Below are 18,342 nucleotides of genomic sequence, written 5' to 3' on the forward strand. Positions count from 1 at the left end.
CCTAAATTTTTTAATTTTATCGATTTAAGGTGTGTTTGTTTAACTGAAAACATCATGATAATGAAAATATTTTCCAAGAAAATCATTTTAAATGAAAAGAGAGTTTTTATTTTGATGGTTTAAGGAAAGTGCTTTGCTTCTTGTTAGAGGATAAGTTGTTTCCCTTTAATCTAAGTTTGTTATTTTCGGTCCATAGAAAACACTTTCTATACATCAATTAGTTATCCATCATCCAAATAATTATAAAAGAAAAAAAAAAAGAAATAGTTTTCCTTCAATTAAACGAACCTTTAGTCCTAAGCCTTTGCTCAAAATTCCAATGTCATCCTTTTACAAGAAATCACTAATCCACAATCCAATCATTGTTAACCATCCTTAGTGATACACTACCACATCAATGATTTCGAATAAAAATTGGCCAAAATGACTATATTGAAATTTAGCGCAAAGATTGAAAACTAAATTGGTAAAATTGAAAAGTTTAAGTCTAAATTAGTATCATACTATAGATTTAGAACTAATTGGACAATTTCCTTGTCAACAATAATGAGGATGTTGATGCCTTAATTCCGTTTGGGAGAAGCCCTTGAGAAAATGTAAAGAATTTTAGGTGAAGGGATTTTTTCAAAATACAAAGTTTGTGATACATTAGACTTTGGCAACCAAGTCTAGTCACCAGCCAGCCTCACCTATGGTCCCAACCTCTAGTGAGGCTACTTGGCTCCAAACTAGCTTGCCGGTAGCTAGATGTAGCCTAACCGACAACTTGAACCCTTGCTGGCGACATCACATGAGGTGAGAGCATTTTCCAATCATGAAAGTTTAGCGAGAATAAACTCGGATAAAAGAAAATTGTATTTGCATTCTCAAAATGCTTAAAGTTCAAAGTACCTTCAGACTTGTTTTGTGCTAAAGGCTTTCAAAGGCCTTTAGAAATGTAATTACATCTCTCCAAAGCTTTCCAAAAACTTTGCCAAACGACACTTGCATTTATCCAAAGACTTTTAAAGCGCAAGAAACTTTGGAAAATCGGTTCCCAAACACACCCTACTACCAAAAGCGATCATCAAGGGGCTCAATTGATGTAAATTAGGCTTTACCGCCACCATGAGTGGCCACTGCGTAAAGTTCATTAAGTGATGTCTAACTTTGTCTAGATGCATCAAGTGAGAGGCGGGTCTTGCTGTCTCATTTACCATGAGATAGAAAATTTTGGTTTCTTAATGATGATCACAACAAAACTACTTATTGTAGTTTGTCATGATGTACTCAAAATCACTTCATATCGTGTGAAAGAGAGAGGGTTGATTGGGGCATCGAGATTTTTCGGTTTGAGTACCGGAGGTTACTCTTTCAAAACTCACAATTTATACGTAAACCGATCTAGGTCAAGGCGGTGATGCCACAAACTCTACTTAACTTAGATTTGTTACTTACTAGGTGCTTTATGGGTCTTTAGATAGCCGAGCTTTGTGTTATTCTCTTAATTATCACGTGCAAACGAGAAAGGGAGAATCTGGGAAACTTTTGATAGGCAATTTTTGCTTTCTAATTATTATTTTTAGTGAAATTATATGGGTAATTGCTTCAAATAGGCAAAATTTTAGGTTCAAAGAGTTTCGAAATAATTCTATCGAATAATACTTTGGTCAAACTTTGGGAGTGCAAAGATGTTTTTTGAAATTGATCTAAGCTCACCACGTGTACTACAAGAGAACGGAGAAATTGATAGGTTTCCGGAAGGAACTAATGGAGAGAGTGAAGGAGCAATGAAAATGAAAATCACTTTTAAAACCTTTAAAAAATTAGAGCCAAGCTTTTCTTTACAAATTATAACGAAAATCTACAGTTAAATTCCATAGAGCACAGATCTTCTTCCTTTCCCCCTTAAATTAGCGGCGTTACTTAAACATCACCACTTGAATAAATTAAGCACATTATGGTTAATTTGTCAAAATTCCATATCATCACATTTTGGAATTTAATATATATTTAAATTCTCAATTACAAACCCAACATGTTTCTTAATATACCGCTCTTATAAGGATCTCATTAATAAATGCCTCGAAGCGCTTAGATATTCAAATCTCCAAACAATTAATTGTGCACATTTAAGAATGGTCATGACACCGGAAATTTTAGTATCCCCAACTTGGACAGTACAAGCATCAGTAGACATCCAAATAGGAAGAGTCTTGACAAAACAAGAAAAATATTTGTTGTTTTCACCGCGTCGTCCGTCTTATAGCAATTGTCCTCAATCGGGAGAACTGGGTCAATCTGTGGTTGATGACAGTTACCGTAAGGTGTATGCGTTTAACCCACCCTTACTCACTCCAAACATGGGAGACTATTATACCTACCTATATGGTAGTAGCCAAGAACCGAAGTTCCTAATGTGGTGTTTATCTTCACCACTATAAAGCCCCTAATTCCCTGTTTATATTTGTCTTCCCGACAGAGAGAAAATAGGAGGACAGCACGAGGTCTCTCATCCCAAGACGGTTCTCCCACTTGTTTTCTCCGAATATCGCTCGTATCTATCTAAAATCAAAATCTGACGTTGGAAAAAAATCGTTTTTTCCAATTTTTTTAATAAAATAAAGGTTGATGCATTATGATTTACCACTTTTAGGTGACGGGACGTCGACCGAATTTTACAATATTAGGAAAGTCAGGGCCGTCCGGTCTGACCAGCAGGCACAGGCTACCAGGCGCGTCGCCAGAAAAGCCAAAGACAAAGAGAGAGAAGCCTAGTGGAAAAGGTGACCGCGCGTGTCGGCCACGCGCCCCACCTCCCACCCTTAAATTCGATTTATTAAATAGATAAAATAAAAATAAAAATAAAAACAAAATTAAATAGACGTGTGACGGACGTTTTATTAAATGGATAAAGTTGAAGGAGCGATGGGGGAGGGAGTCATGCAAAACATTACAAAGTCTTCCTCGCGAGCACCCCCTCCCCCTCTCGCGATTTTCTCGCGACTTTATCGCGTCGCGAGAAGACATCTCCTTTATCGCGAGAGGAGAGAAGAGAGAAGAGAGATGTTGGGGTGGGGAGACAGCCTCACGTCAATTCACCGTGACGCAAGACATTTTAAACGGTTCTAATCAGGAGGGGTTTTTGCTCCTTAGGGGAGGAGTGATCGGGTGCGGTTGGGCGCAGGTGAGCGCGGCGCTCGCCGGCTGCCATGTGGACTTGGCGGAGTCGCGCGTTGACTTGGGAGATCCCCGGAGGGGGAGATGCGTGGGCTGTTCTACGGCGGTCGTCATGGGGCGCCACGTAGGCAGCGACGTCCCTGTCGGTTTCCCGTCCATTTTATGATTGGAGCCGACCGCACGCATTTCATTTATTATTATTATTTTTTTGTTTATCGTGTGGAAGAAAAGTTTTTAGTTTTATTATTAACCAAAAATAATGTGAGAAGGACAAGAAATCCCCGGTAAATGAATGCACCAGATAAAAATTGAATATGCCATTTTGAATTTATTTTTTGAAATTTGAAATCAATCTTTCCAACGTTATTCTAATTTGTCGTCGCAAGAAATATGTATAATAAGGTAATGTTTGCACACGTTCGATCGAGATTTCGCAATACTTATTAAGTATAGGGCTTGTTTGTTTCGGCCAGAGTACTTTTTTCACTTTCTTGTTAAAATATAAAAAGATTTTGTCACCCAATATCTCAGGGTAACTTGTTAAACATCAAAATAAGAAAAAGAAACTTACTATTTTCAATGTATCGTATCTTTTTTGGTGTGATGTGTAATCAATTTAGTGAAAATTGAAAACTTCTCTTTTATTAAGCGAGTGGCGGCACACGTTAACAAGTCTCACATGCCGACATTTGTATTTTATAAACATTTCAAGTGTTTTCTATGTTAAAAAAAAGGTGAAAGTGTGTGAGCCAAAAGATTTTATTTAAGCAAAAATAAAGAAAAAGGTGAAAGATAGTTCTGATAGACTCTTGTTGTATTTGCAAAAATAAGTTTAATAACCTTAGTAGAAATGTCATCGTGGGTAAGTTGTCATCCGACACTATCGTCATATCCCATGAGTTCATGTTGATTAGTGTATTCAAATGTCCTTATCCTATTTAGAGTTCTATAAGCATCAAAGATCATGTAAATATATGATGGACTTATTTACATAAAAGATATCCAAAAAATCTTAAAAGCAAACATTTCGATCTTATATATTGTGAAAATTCCTTTATTTAAGGGTATTATGAGACTTCTTTCCTCGTTCCTAGATCTTCGATTGAATCCACAATTAAAAGATCCGCATTTGTCCTAAGATTTATGTAATGTTATTTTGGGGGATGCAGCAAAAAAAAGTTGACTTTAGATGTCTATAATTAGGCTTTGACCATTTCTACTTACCCAACGGAAAAGGCCTCGATGTATGATGATGTCAGCATGACGTGTGCGTATAATATCCAAAGTTTGAAAATTCAAGAGAAGTATCTGAAAGATCCGTTTCTTCAATTGCGTCATTATTGGTAGGGAAAAAAAAAGGAAATTTATTTATAAATAAATAATACAACAAGAGTTTCGGTAATAAATGTGTGAAATTGAAAGTGAAGAAAGTAATCCTGGATTAGGGCATTAATATGTTATCTATATAGTGTTGTCTCATTTTCTAACCTTTTTTTTTTTTTAAAACGGCTAAGGGGAGCACCGTTTATATCGTTAAATTATTTTTTAAGTTTTAATTTTTGAAAAACGGTTAATCTAATAGTCACAAAATCTTAGAATTGCACCTGCAATTTTCCACCATTTTAGTCTTATTTTTCCGACCTTACAAAAGGCAATGACGCATTCTCCTCCCCAATGAAGGCTAGCTAATTCGCACATGCTAATTTGCGTGTACTTGAAACATAGCTTGACCCTTGATTTATGTGAATCTCACTCGAGGTATGCCCCTTAGGTCCACGAGAACTATGCCTCAATTTTTTGTACTTACACGTAATAATATCTTCACTATGGGTAAATTCTCGAGACTTGATTCCACTAGATCGAGTCCATCATGGCCGTCCGCTTCTGGGGCCTAAGCGACACGAACGGTTGCGATGGACTCGGTCCAATGAGCTCAAATCCCATGAGGAAGTCCCCTTTGCGCTGACACTGTACATACACGCAGGGGACACTTGCATGTGGTAAAAGATGTTGCCTTTTTTTTCACTTTTCCTTCTCCTCTCTTTTTCCTTCTTTCAGCGGCAGCGCAATTTCTCTTTCGCTCTTTTTTTAGCAGGTGATATCAAAAGTACGACACGAAATTTCATGTAGCGACCCTTTATTCTTTTCTTTCCCATGCCCAATAAGAAAGCCGAACTTTTTCATCACCAAGATACTATACAATATGATCTTCACTTATTTGCAATTTCTAGAACTTTATCGTTCTTTCTATGGTAGCACTAGAGATAGTGGCTTTTCTTGGTAAAAGGTAAGAAACTAGAGATAGTGTTTGATCTCTTCTCTTAACCAAATATAGTTAGGGTTAACGTTATTAACAATCTCAAACCTTTACCGAATGTCAAATTTATTCCTTTCGTCCCACAAGAAATTTCAAAGTGATACCCATGATATGTTTACCTCAAATTAATTCTCCTTTTCACAAAAACAAAATTTAAATTGGTACGATAGACCCTAATCTACCTTTTGTAAGACGAATCTGATATAAAGTATGACAAGTCCTGGCGTGAAAAATCCATGTATGTTGACAAGCATGCATTTTAATGGAAAATGATTTGGATTGTAGGTATTAGTTTGGACTTTATGCGCGGAATGAGAATTAATTTGTGATAAATGTGTCAAGAGTATCGGCTTGAGATTTTAATAAATTTTATAATTGCAACTATGTAGTAAATCTATAATTACAATAATTTACAATAGACTAGAGATATTGTCGCCATTTTTAGGTACTTAACTTGTCCATCTATATTCTACACTTATTCACTGTGAAACACACAAAAATTGTATCTTCTCACCATATGCTTTAGCTCCGATCAAGGATCAAAAAGTCAAAAGTTGCAAAAAGGTTGTCAACATCTTGTTGGTATAACGTTAATTCGGAGAGAATAGCTTAGTCTGAGTTACAATGATATGCAGCACGTTTGTGAAGGGAAAACACATTTTTCAACCTGTTTCTTGATGATTTGTTGTTGTTGGTATTGTTCATTTTCTTATTATTTTTTTGTTAGTTAATCGGATTTGCATTATATTGGACATTTGCAGATGAATTTAAATTTATTTTACGCAAAAAGCGGTCTTAAAATCATGGCACGTATGAATATATAGGTGATAATATTCCAAAAAAAGATACCCACCAACTGTTTGATAGATAAGTCTTATCCAGAATTAATTAAGAGCCAATTCTTTATAAACTTATGCATATAAAATTATAAAAGATTTATTTCACAATTCACAATAAAATAATAATCTTCTATCTTCTACGTTTGAAGACACAAGTTTTAGCATACGCATCCACATTCACGTTAGTCATTACTCACTAAAAATTTAGGCTCTAAATAGGTTCAAAATCGATATCTAACAAGTTCAAACAAAATCGAACGGCATTCATACGAATCCCATTAAAAAGATCAAACACATTTTTCTCTCGAAACTCAAGCCGATATAATATTTCGCAATTTTAAAACACGACAAATGTATCCTCCTCACTTGGGAAATTTTCCAAGTCTACACATGTCAAATCTTTTAAACGAATCATCTAGATTCGTTCATAATGTATATACGTGACGTCATAAAATAATTTTAGAACGCATGAGGATATTCCCGTACTCACTTATCACGACACGTCGTGACGTCAGATGCCATGCTCCGGGGTACGGCGGCCCGGAGCACCCCTCGTTTTCGGACCCGATGTATTCGTCGACGACCGAGTCTCTCTACAAGAAAAAAAACAATATGAGAAAGCGAAAGGAGAAAAAAAGAAACACGAAAAAAGAAAGAAATTTCGGGAGGAGAAAACGACGTGTGGGGTGGCGGGCGCGTGCAGAATCCGAGGTAAGTTGAGTGAGGAAGATGAGATTGAATCATTTTCCAAACGGGGACATGTGCACTACGACAAAAAGGTATAATTTCCTTTTTCCTTTTTTTTTGAATAATTAAAAGAAAGGAAATAGAAGCGAAATTAAAGTAATAAAAAAAAAGAAAATGTGGGGCAAATCCATTGGGGCAACACAACAGACGTCGCGATCGAAGGGGGGGCGTTTTCTTGGATGCTTCGCTGGCGAGCGCATGCCATTGCCGATATTAGCATCATCGCTCTCCCCTCCTTTCCATTTCCTTTCCTACGCCCAATCTTGTCATCATCTACCTTTAGGATACGTCCACACAGTTTAACGTCCACCCACAAGCCACAACCCAACACATGCACATCTCCCCCCCCAATCCTCTCGTCCTTCGTCGTTTCTTTTGATAGCGACGCACACTCATGGGAAAAGTGAAATGGGTGGAAAGGTTAGAGCACGTTCGCCTCCCAATTCTGAGGGTTGTGGCTAATAAAGGTGGACGGTTCCAGTTCCAGTTTCAAGTACCAGTTTCGCATAAGTCTATCCGTTTAAACATATTTATTATTTCTTGGAATTTGAAATCTATCTTACATATCCCGAAACTTAGAATTTATTATGTCATGAGTTTTAGAGTCCGCAAAAGCTCAATATGTATGATTTATTGAATGGTTGTAGTGAATTATAACATTTAATGATCAACACTTGCTTTTACAATTTATTGACAATGACTTAAATTTAGATACACAGAGAATGTGCAATATTAACAAAGAAAAAAAAATCTCAATCATAAGATAGAAGCTTAGACTAATGGTTCTAGATTATACACTCGTTATTGGATGTCACGGTATATTGGAGGATTGCGTGAAGATATAGATAAAGAAAAACACAAAAACTTGTTTTAAGTTCCAAGCTCTCTAATTTTTGGAATCTAGAATCAAGGAGGTTTCTATCTATTCGATTCTTCGGTTTCAAGTTTTACCCGGAACCATGTTCACCCCTAGTGGCTAAGCATGAGCGATTCTAGGTCAATCTTGGAAGTTACCTGTTAGAACTGATTCCTACTTGGAACTTTTAAAGGTTTATCTAGATTTCACATAAATTCTTAATTGAACAATTGTAGTGAATATCGCTGAACGGCCGATGAGGGGTCTTTGGGCCTTGACTAGTGGTCGGCGACCTCTACTGGCCCTTAATAATAAAAATAAAAAGAAAAGAAAAAAGGAAAATAAAAATATTATAAAAAAAATCACAAAAATTAAAAATTTCAATTTTTTTTTTTTTCAATAATCGTTAGTCGGTCATGTAGGATGGCTAGCATTCATGTTGTTAGATGAACTATATTGCAAATTGCAAAAGATCTAAAATTGATATAAGCGCAATAAATTGGAGACTTTTTTGGATAATTCTTCCTATACTTATCAGTTGGTCATAATCCTAATCAGCTACTCCAAGTAAGTATCAAGAAATCCAACTTGGCCTTTTATTCATGCGCTATGGGGAACTCAAATCAACTCGTGTGCTCGAACTAACCTTGTAATGAGCCGGTCGCTTCTATATCATCACATCGTCGAGCATGGGAGAGCCCGCCCCCGGTCAAACCTTCCAAACTTTTTGACACGAGTGGCAATTTTTCCGACCTTTCAGACGTGGTACCACATGACCCCAAAAAAAAAAAAAAGGTGTGGTCCCCCGTCTATTGATTCACATATGCTTCTCCAATTACTTAGAATTTAAGAAAAGAAGAAAGATAAAAAAAAAAAAACAATTTTTTCTAGTCGAGTTATGTGGGTCCATCGTTGTTGAATTGAACCGTTCTAAATCAAGAAAGAGATTTGGCTAGAAAAGATTGTACTAGAATTTTGTATAAATATTTCAGACTAAATTGGTAAAATTAAAAATTTAAAGGTTAAATTGGTATTCGTGTAAAATGTGCATGACTAATTGGATAATTTCGTCCGAAATTTAATACTTTATTTTTTTCGTTGACAAACAGTTTTTTTATTTTTTTTGGTCAAAACAAACAGTTTGAACACACATGAATTTCTCAGTGAAAAATTCGGACCCTTCCAAGTCAAATAGGAAAGATGCCCGAAAGCGACAGCATCGACACCTTGAACGAGGGCTATAACTTGGACCCGAGCAACTTTATGGGTAAACAACTTAAATCATGAGATGGGTCGTAATCGACTTTAAAATTCACAGGAAAAAAGAAAAAGAAAAAAAGAAAAAAGAAAAATGGGGGAATCCGTATTTGACTTCTTCAGTGCATGGAAGTGGGTAAAGGCTACCTAGCGCCCCCATCGTTCTCGGGGTCGTCCTTTCGTGTTGAATAATTTAGAACGGGGGCGCCCCGGCGAAATGACGGTTCAGCCCTTGAAGTTGACTGGGAACGCTACAACGCGACGCGATCCCTTCCTCGGGGTGCGACTGGTGTCGTGACGAATCGTCCCTTATTCTACGTCAACCTCTCTCTTTTTCCACATCTCTTTTCGAATGACTTTTATTTTTTATTTTTTATCGCGAGTAATCCTGTCGATTCTCATTCGCATTTTTCTCCTTCTCTTCAGCCCCATCAAACGTTCAAAGGATGCCGAGACCCGATTCGGTCCTTCTAGAAGACTTGTCCGTGGCTTTCTTTTCCTTCTTTTTACGATTGATTGATTCCTAATGAAATGCGACAATCGTGTGTTCACGTCCCGACAATTTATAATCATTTAGACCCGAGTAGGGTTAGAAAATTAGGGATTGGCATGATTCCACAGTTAAATTGAGAACTTAGAATCGGACTTTTATTGGTCCGGTTCTAAGTTTTATAGTGTGTAAGTTGGGTTTTAAGTTCTAAAAATTAAAGAATTTATTTCAAAGTGTAGGTTTTAAGATGGAGTCTAGAATAAATCTTTATGCTTTTATTGTTTTATATCTTTGCACGTTCTTATGGCATTTTATGGTGTCTAATAATGAGCGTGTAATATGAAACCATTAATTTGACTTTCATTTCTAATGATATCTATGCTTTTATTTTGTTAATATTTTATAATTTTCATGTGTTGAAATATAATCTATGAATAAACAATGGATTATATCAAATGGTGATCATTAGATGTCATGATTTACTGCAATCATTTATTTAAAAGTATATGTGAAATCTGAGTAAACTCTAGAAACGATTCTAGAAGTTGTGACAGAGCAAGTTCCAATTTCTTGGATATGTAAGATAGGTTTTAGGTTTAATCTGGATGGGAGCTGGAATTGGTCACCTCTATGAAAAATTATTGGTAGACAAACGTTACATTGAATGTGGTTTATTGCGTCTTTGATCGACTTGCTTTGATACCACTTTTCAACCCACATGGGTACAAGAGAAATCGAACTCGACGTTCTACCGTAGACAAGAAAAAGCAGGACTAAGTGAGAAAAGGGAGATTAATCTTTTCGCCCTGAGAATTCATTGTCTTAACATGATTCGCCCATACCATCAGATGTAAAGTCACATGAAAACTATTGAGGCAAGGAATTCAATTCTTAATTTTCTTTCCCCTAATTGCAAGCCGTGATTACTCCTTTTGTCTTCAGTGCAATTCCCTTGTTACCCCAAGTCGCACCACTTACATTTACACCCCAGCCATTATAATAATAATTGTATCTTGACCAATGCATTTTTTCCTATTTCCATTGTTGGTATTTATTTCATGGAAGAAAGTCTGTCCGTACCTTTTCTTTTCTCCCCCTATTTTTGGGTTTTTTTTTTTTATTATTAAAGATCTTGTGGAATTTTTTTTCTGGGTCCAGGATATGGTCAAGTTCGGCCATTTAGCATGAGAACATTTCTTTTTTAACAATTTTTTTCAGAAATTCTTTTCTATTTCTATTTGGGGGAACAATTTCTATGTAAAAACCCTGTTTGATAACTACACAAAATTTTTACTCTAGAAATAGAAAAAGAATAGAAATACGTTTGGTAAAAAATTTTTTATAGTTTATTTTTTATATTTATTTGTGTTTTATTTTCCGGTATCGTGGCCACCCGCTGACGCCGGCGGTGCGGGTCGACCGGCCCGGGCAGGTGGTCGGCCTCCCGGCGACGGGGCGGTGGCCGCGCAACGGTCGGTCGGGCCTCCGCCCACGCGGCAAGGCCCGTGTCGCCCGGTGGCGGGCGGCGGCAGTTGGTCGGCAACCATGGGCTGGCGTCCATGCGGTGACGGCGCGGCAGTCGATGGGCGGCCGGCGGGTGGCGGCGTCTGGTCGGGTAGTGACCGGCGGGTGGCGCGACGGCCGTCGGTCACCTCTCGGCGGCGGCGGCGTCGGGCCAAGCGACGGCGGTCGGCCGGGTCGGATGTCGGGCCATGTCGCCCGGCGGCGGCGGCGGCGGTCGGCCGAAGCTGACGGCGGCGCGGGTCGGGCTGGCGGCCGGCGGGCGGGCGGTGACGACAGTGGTGGTCAACGGCGGTCAATGGCGGTTAGCAAGAGAAGAATAAAAGAAAAAAATTCACTTATTTCTTAAACTTGTTCCGGGAACAAGAAGCAACTTTTTTTACTTCTCATTTCTATTCCAAAACCATTCCTAGGGCTAACATTTTGTTAAGGAACAAAAATTAACTCACGTTATCAAACGGGTTTCTATTCTTTTTTGTTGGGGAAGAGAAGAATAGAAATTTTTGGGCTGGGGAAGTTTACTATGCAGACCCATTGTCGTTTCAATACCTTGAGCGTTTCTAAAGGAGTTAAGACTGAACGATTTGGTAAGGCAACTCTAATAAATTAGGGTTTTTGACAATTCCTTCATAATTATATCACTTCTAAAAGTTGAAATGACTTTTGAAAGTGGCTCACCCATTTTTTAGGCACCGTAATTTAGAGACATGTATTATTGAACAAATAATAGAGTTACACTTCACATCACATTACAACATGATTGCAATTACGATTTGGTTAAACTATAGTACCGAAAAAGCTTCACGTCTTAGATGCACTTGATTTTGAGTTCAAATCACCACAACCCTCACTCGTAGCAATCCACAACCATCAGTCATAACCATATGAAAAAACGAGGATGGACGGTTTGCATGCATTTAGAGTTATCAATTAATGAAACATTGGAAAATGACTCAAATAATCTTTGAATTTTGGTCTAATGTGTAATGCTATCAATATCGACACATAAATTCTGGCTATCTCATTTTATCATACATCATGCAGAAAATTATGAGTTATCACAATTTCTTAACAAAAATATCATTAACATGATTCACTTGCGCATTTTCATTTAATAATGTTAGGTCAACACAAATTGGATTTAAGTCAGTCCAGTCATAAATCGACTCGGGATTAACCCAAAGTGCTGCATGGGTTTTTTATGGAAGGATGCGCTATTTCTCTCTGTTGTTATTTTGCAAAATTTTATTTCAAGACCGAGCTCCAAGGCGAGCTTGTCCTGAATATTTACCTACCACTCATAACATGTCACACTCCTTGAATATCGTCATATTGCTTCGTTATGCATAGGGGACATGACCTGAGACGGAATGCAGATGGAGGCCACATACGTTCAGCAAAATTCGATCAGGCATGAATGCAAGAAAGCCCCACGTCCGACAAGAGAAAAGCTGCGGCGAGACTCGAAGATGGGAAGGTAGAGAGATAGTCTCCGTTTCCTTGTACTGTAACGGACGAAACCGCTAAGGCAAGAGATAAGATTGGCCAGAGGAGGATGGTGAGATGAAGAAGGAAACAAGGGATGAATTCATGGGATTGTCGTTCTCGCGGCAGTCCAAGGCGTCCCCGGAGCATCACCATCGTCCGTCCACGACGACGATTAGCGTCTTTGGCTGTACTACCACTCGGCTTTCATTCTTGGCGAAGAAGGCGGACCAAAGCATCGACCAGCGCGCATATTTCACGTACCCACGTTCTCCATTCAAGGGAAAATTGTGCATGGACGGGACAGAAAAGGAACCCTTCAAGCACGCCTTGGCCGTTTCGAGCGGCTGTTTTTCCTGGGTTATTTGCTCATTGATGTCCGCATGACAGCATCATCTGTCCTAAGTCTATATCTTGATTTGTCGCTGCGACCTGCTCCGCAGGATTCGATCAACGTTCGCTTTCGCGACTAGTATCTACACTGAATCCGTTAATCGTGCAAACACTGCACGTCTCCCAAGGTTCGAATAGCTAGAGTTCAGTTGGAAATTCTCTAAAGCTCAATTGCGACATTCTGCATTGACCCTCTTGAGGGATTATCGATTTGATTGCCATGTCCGTGCTAGAATTTGATTGTACATGTGTGATGGGTTCTCTTTAATTATATATTATTTTGCACACGTTTGTTAAGGTCCCACGCAAAGTATAATGGGTCCGCACCTAGTCAGGATAGAGTACAGCTTGAAATATACTCACCCATCTCAATCATCTTATCAATCTTGAAGGAGCACGTAACAGTGAAAATTGGAATTTGGCTGTTTTCTCGCCCTCTCATGTCTTTATCATCCATCCAACACGATAGAAAAGGGAAAGAAGGAAAAAGAAAGAGAAACACGATAGAAAGGAGGAAAAGAAAAGACCCCACCTTTCTAGGGATGTGACTAGAGATTACAAAGGAAGGAAGGATGAGCTTAAGCATATCTCATCTTCATATGTGGAATCCATGCGTGTAAAAGCAAAAGTGAAGATAATCTAAGAAGAAGAGTAGACATTAAGCCTCCTGCTGCTAACATCACTGGAATGCACTCACAAACTTTGACATGGTTTTGGTGGACGTAACACATTCATCAGATGTTAACACGGTTTGAATCCAAAACTAATTCAGACTGACAAGAACCAGAGACTCTTAAGCTTGCATACTGACAATGCCTAATGTGGAATGTAGGCAAATCAATTGAACTGGAAGTGTTTGAACATAACAGTTGAAAAAATTTATCCAAACAAGAGCACCAGCATCAGATGCCGCCATGAATAAAATCCTTAGCAAGATGGCATCTAACTTGAAACTTTCTGAGGGCCCTTTTCTTGAATGACAATTTCTTTTGAAGATATGCCATATCGAATGCTTTTACCCGTTTCACTTCTTAACGAATTGTGGGTATAGCTCCATCTAAATTGGCCATCAACGTCCCTGTCTATTGAGAAACAAGTCTTAAACACAAGCTGAACTTGCTACAAAAGGGAAATGCTAGGGACGCTCGCATTGCTCCGTATTCACCGGACCAACAGAGGCTTCTCCGGCAATTGTTGGAGCAGATCGACAGTCATATCACAGTGCGACTGTCCATAGCACTCCTCTTGCTATCAACACTAAAGATCTACACTGTCTACGTCCTGGTATGATAATCTCAAGCTAGTCAAATGAAAGATGAAACCAACATGGGTCAGGCATCAATGGCATTGTTAAATCAGCTCCAAAGATTTCAGTCCTGACTTCTAACACAGCCCCCAGGAAGGAGAAACTTGAATTTTTCTGCATTTGCTATGACATATGCAGGAAGGTGGACCGCAGAAGCTGAACGGGTGATTGAACCCAACTTCTTGATCAACTCCTTGAACGTGTATTCTTCAGGAAGCATGTCGAAAAGATCATCTCCCTGACAAATGATCTTTTGAATCCTCGGATAGCTCATATAATCCTTCCTTCTGACTCGGTCTGCATGGCTGTAAGCAGTCATCTTAAATATAAACTCTCGGATACTCCGGAAGCAAAAGCTACAATGCCATCCTGCATCAGACAATAAAAGGTTGGTTTGGCGTGAGTGCCGATAAAGGGTCTTCGGACCATAAATGTGAGCAGTGGCTCGCCAACTGCTGTAGTCCACCGGGAACTCAAAAGAATACATGTAATGCCTTAATTCCAGATGCATTACAGGTGGAATCCCATCACACCACTTCAACAGTTTCAAAGTATGTGGGCTTGGAATCTCATCAGTGTCAGACATTATCAATAAGTCCCCATATGAAATTCCAGACCGGCGAAGCAACCCATTCATAGCCACCCGTTGCTCGGACTCAAGCTTAAATGGGTCTTCATGTGATCCACGATTAGCAACTCGACCAGGAAATGTATCATGGGCAATCTTCCCTTCAGCAAAAGCATATCGAGCACGGTTCGAAGCAAAAAAAAGAGGTTTCGGAATGCCTGTGAATGTGGTATTAGACTCAAGAATCACAAATTTAGTGACATATGGGTAGAGCTCACGCCACCTTATTTCCAGTGTATCTAGCTCATTGCTGAAAATTACAGCATCATACACCTGCCGAGGCTGGGGGAGAATGGACCAGCCATGAAGGCGACACAGATGCTCCATTGACACATTCTCTGCATAATAGTGAGGTATGTGTTGGAAGGAGGCTGGTGGTTTGTCCCAAAGTGGACGGAGAAAGTACGATATTTTCTGGCCATAAGTGAATACCCCGAGTAGACAGATAGGAACAATGATCAGAAGTAGGAGAAAGAGTATCTTTGGCGGTGTTCGTCTAGACGTGGGGCGGTGGGGTCGTGCGGCCATTCTTTGTAGGATCATGGTAAGAATCTAACAGTAACATCTTCAGTACGATCAATTAAAATACTTGAGCAGTGCGGGAGCCTGGGGAATGGGACGAGTAAACTCCCCTGGGCCAGAAAAATAACAGATGAAGCTCCATGGGATGGTACTAGATAACCTGAAAAAATTTGTATGGTCATTAGTTAAAACGGCCAGAACATACATTTTGCTCTAAATATAACAAACGAAAAAAGAATTGGAGCTCGGAAATCAGGTCTCCAAACGTCTAGCACAAGCCAAGCAATATCAACAACAGCAATTCCAAATATATGTTTTGCATTGAGGAATTATAAATGGACTATTTACACATTGAAAATCAAGTTGTTTCAGACCCATTATAGTATGAGCTATTGCTTCACGAGCTCACTGGATCATAAAATTAGTAGAAACCAATGGCCGAAAATTCTTTGCAAATCAGTCAAGAAGACGAATGCAATATTAGGCTAGTCCAACTTGATCCACGTAATATAGAAAGGTAACAAGAATTACCCCTCTTTGGTGCATGGCCTTATTTAAGTATGAGCTTTAGTTGGTCTTCCTATACCCTATATGAACTTCATTCTTTGATGTGTAACATTTCTTAAGCAGCTACTTCATCCAGCTTTAATGCAGGGAAATAATGGCAAGAAGTCACAATGATGTTTGAGGATAATAGTAGAAAGCTCTCTAATAAGACTTGGCAGCCATTAGGAATTCGATAACATTTGTAAACTTAAGTCTTTGGAGTGTAAGTGCCAGCCCTTTTCTGAAAATGATGTTAATGATCCGTGCTCCTGCAACCTGAGATTATCCTTGTGTCGGTGTCAAGTCATAATGCACTGTCAATGTTTTTGGTTTCTTTCTTTCTTTTTTCTCATCTCAGTCAATTGCAAGTAATGCCTTTTTTAACACATCCACCAAAGTACAATAGAACTTTTTCAGCAGACCTGAAACTCTACTGAATTTGCCTTCACTTTAGCACTTGATCCTGAGGCTTACCTCACCAGTTTGTGATCTTGCATAAAGTACTACAGTTCAAGAGCAAGATAAGCTCATCAGAGACCGCAACTGGTGCAGAAGAGAGGCATCCACCAATTAAAGTGAAAATTCAAAAAATTGTTAGTCTCAACCAACACTGTTCCATGGTCAGTCAACTTATGATGAAAAATCCTCCCAACAAAGCCTTTACACAATATAGGAGTCTTATCTGTTTATAATCGGTTTCAATGGCCAGGTGAACAAATTGGAATGTTGGACTTTTAGAGCATGTTGAAGAAGAGATCTGATAGAGTACCAAAGGAACATCCCCAAGTTATGGAATTTTCTTTTCCAGCTAATTGTCAAAACCAATACACTATGTTTGGGAAATGAACTTTCCTCTCCATTAGAAAATCGCACATCCTTGACATCATCATTACTTACGTTTAGATAACTGTTCAAAGGATACAAAATGCAACTAGTCTTAAAAATAGCAAGGAGCATATGGCTTCGCTTGGTTGCTCATCCACTCAATCAAGAAAGATCCATCAGACCTCTCATTGACAAAGAGCTTGAACTTCTAGTCCCCAGAATGCTGCTCAGGCCAGCCTATTTAGGACAGACCTTGGGCAGTTTTGGATGAGGAGTTCAAGGAGAACAGGACGTTCCTCAAATAATTACCAAGGCTTGGGATAGACCACACTGTTGGTTTTAGGCCACCCAGTTTCTCTCCAAACAAATCACACGTCAAAAGCTCTTGCAGACTGTAGTCTTGATATGCTTCTTCTTTTAATAACCATGACAAGAAGCATATAATCTGAGTTATATCGTAGCCAGTATGCACCTCAGACAGGGTAATCTCATTAGGAATGATCACATGACACCGAAATGGGTACCGTCTAGGAGGTTTTCAGAAATCCCCCGATTGCCACAAGAGCCAATTGCAGCATAAATGGCGACATTGTCAACATTACCGCGCAAAAGCTTAATCCTCAAGGAACAACACCATCTGACCGACAGCTTCATCTCAGGATTGTCAAAACATTAACCAGGACAATCCAAGGAATTCGAGAACGGGTCCAAAGTTCATCTTTTTACACAGGAAATCAAGACAAAAAACAAACCCAAAAAAGGGGAAAGCCCAACAACGAGAATCAATCGCAATCGGCAAAAAATGCGCCGCCCCCGAGCTTCCTTCCGTAAAAGCCGAATAACCCAACCACGAACCCACGAAACGATTACAAACCCATGCATGCACGCAACGAAATCATTCGTCCGGAGCAAAAGAACAAACATTCGACGCCCAAAAAGAAAAAAGGAGTCAAGAAATCACCAGAAACAACGAAAGAGAAGAAGAAGGAGGAGGAGAGAACTCACTAATTCGCCGCCGCGAGCTCCGACGAAGGCCTGCGCAGACGAGAGCCGCGCACCAATCTCTCCGTCGCGGACAAGGTCATCGGCGACATCAACACGCAACGCGGAAGGCCAGACGGGGCGTACGTATATATATGCACGGAGACGTAGGCATACGTCAGAGAGAGAAAGGGAGATGGAGATACAGAGAGACGGAGAGAGACAGACAGAGACAGACAGACGGGTGGCGAAGGAGGTGGTGGAGAAGATGCATCCCCCCGGGGGGGTGGTCACGTGCGGCGCACGTGCGGGGGCCCGGTCCGCGTGCCCGTCGCCGAACGAGGGCCGTCCATTTCGGAGACTCCGAGGCGGGGACCGCGGACTTACCGAGGGGCCCGGTTGGGTCGGCCGACGTGTCGGCGCGCCGTTGGCGGGGCCCGACGAGGCGGGATGCGTCGAGATGTAGAGGA

General features: G+C 39.7%; 1 protein-coding gene across 1 annotated transcript; it reads right to left on the reverse strand.

Annotated features, from left to right (window-relative positions):
- Positions 1 to 13,735: 13,735 nt before the first annotated feature.
- Positions 13,736 to 18,098, reverse strand: LOC104436815. The gene is made up of 2 exons (XM_039310121.1): positions 17,897 to 18,098; positions 13,736 to 15,680 (listed from the first exon to the last, which is right to left on the reverse strand). The coding sequence occupies exon 2, from the start codon at positions 15,539 to 15,541 to the stop codon at positions 14,435 to 14,437; it is 1,107 nt and encodes a 368-aa protein (XP_039166055.1). The 5' UTR covers positions 15,542 to 15,680; positions 17,897 to 18,098; the 3' UTR covers positions 13,736 to 14,434.
- Between the last annotated feature and the right edge of the window lie 244 nt (positions 18,099 to 18,342).

This window comes from Eucalyptus grandis, chromosome 3, assembly GCF_016545825.1.
Source record: "Eucalyptus grandis isolate ANBG69807.140 chromosome 3, ASM1654582v1, whole genome shotgun sequence".
In the NCBI taxonomy this organism is placed as follows: domain Eukaryota; kingdom Viridiplantae; phylum Streptophyta; class Magnoliopsida; order Myrtales; family Myrtaceae; genus Eucalyptus; species Eucalyptus grandis.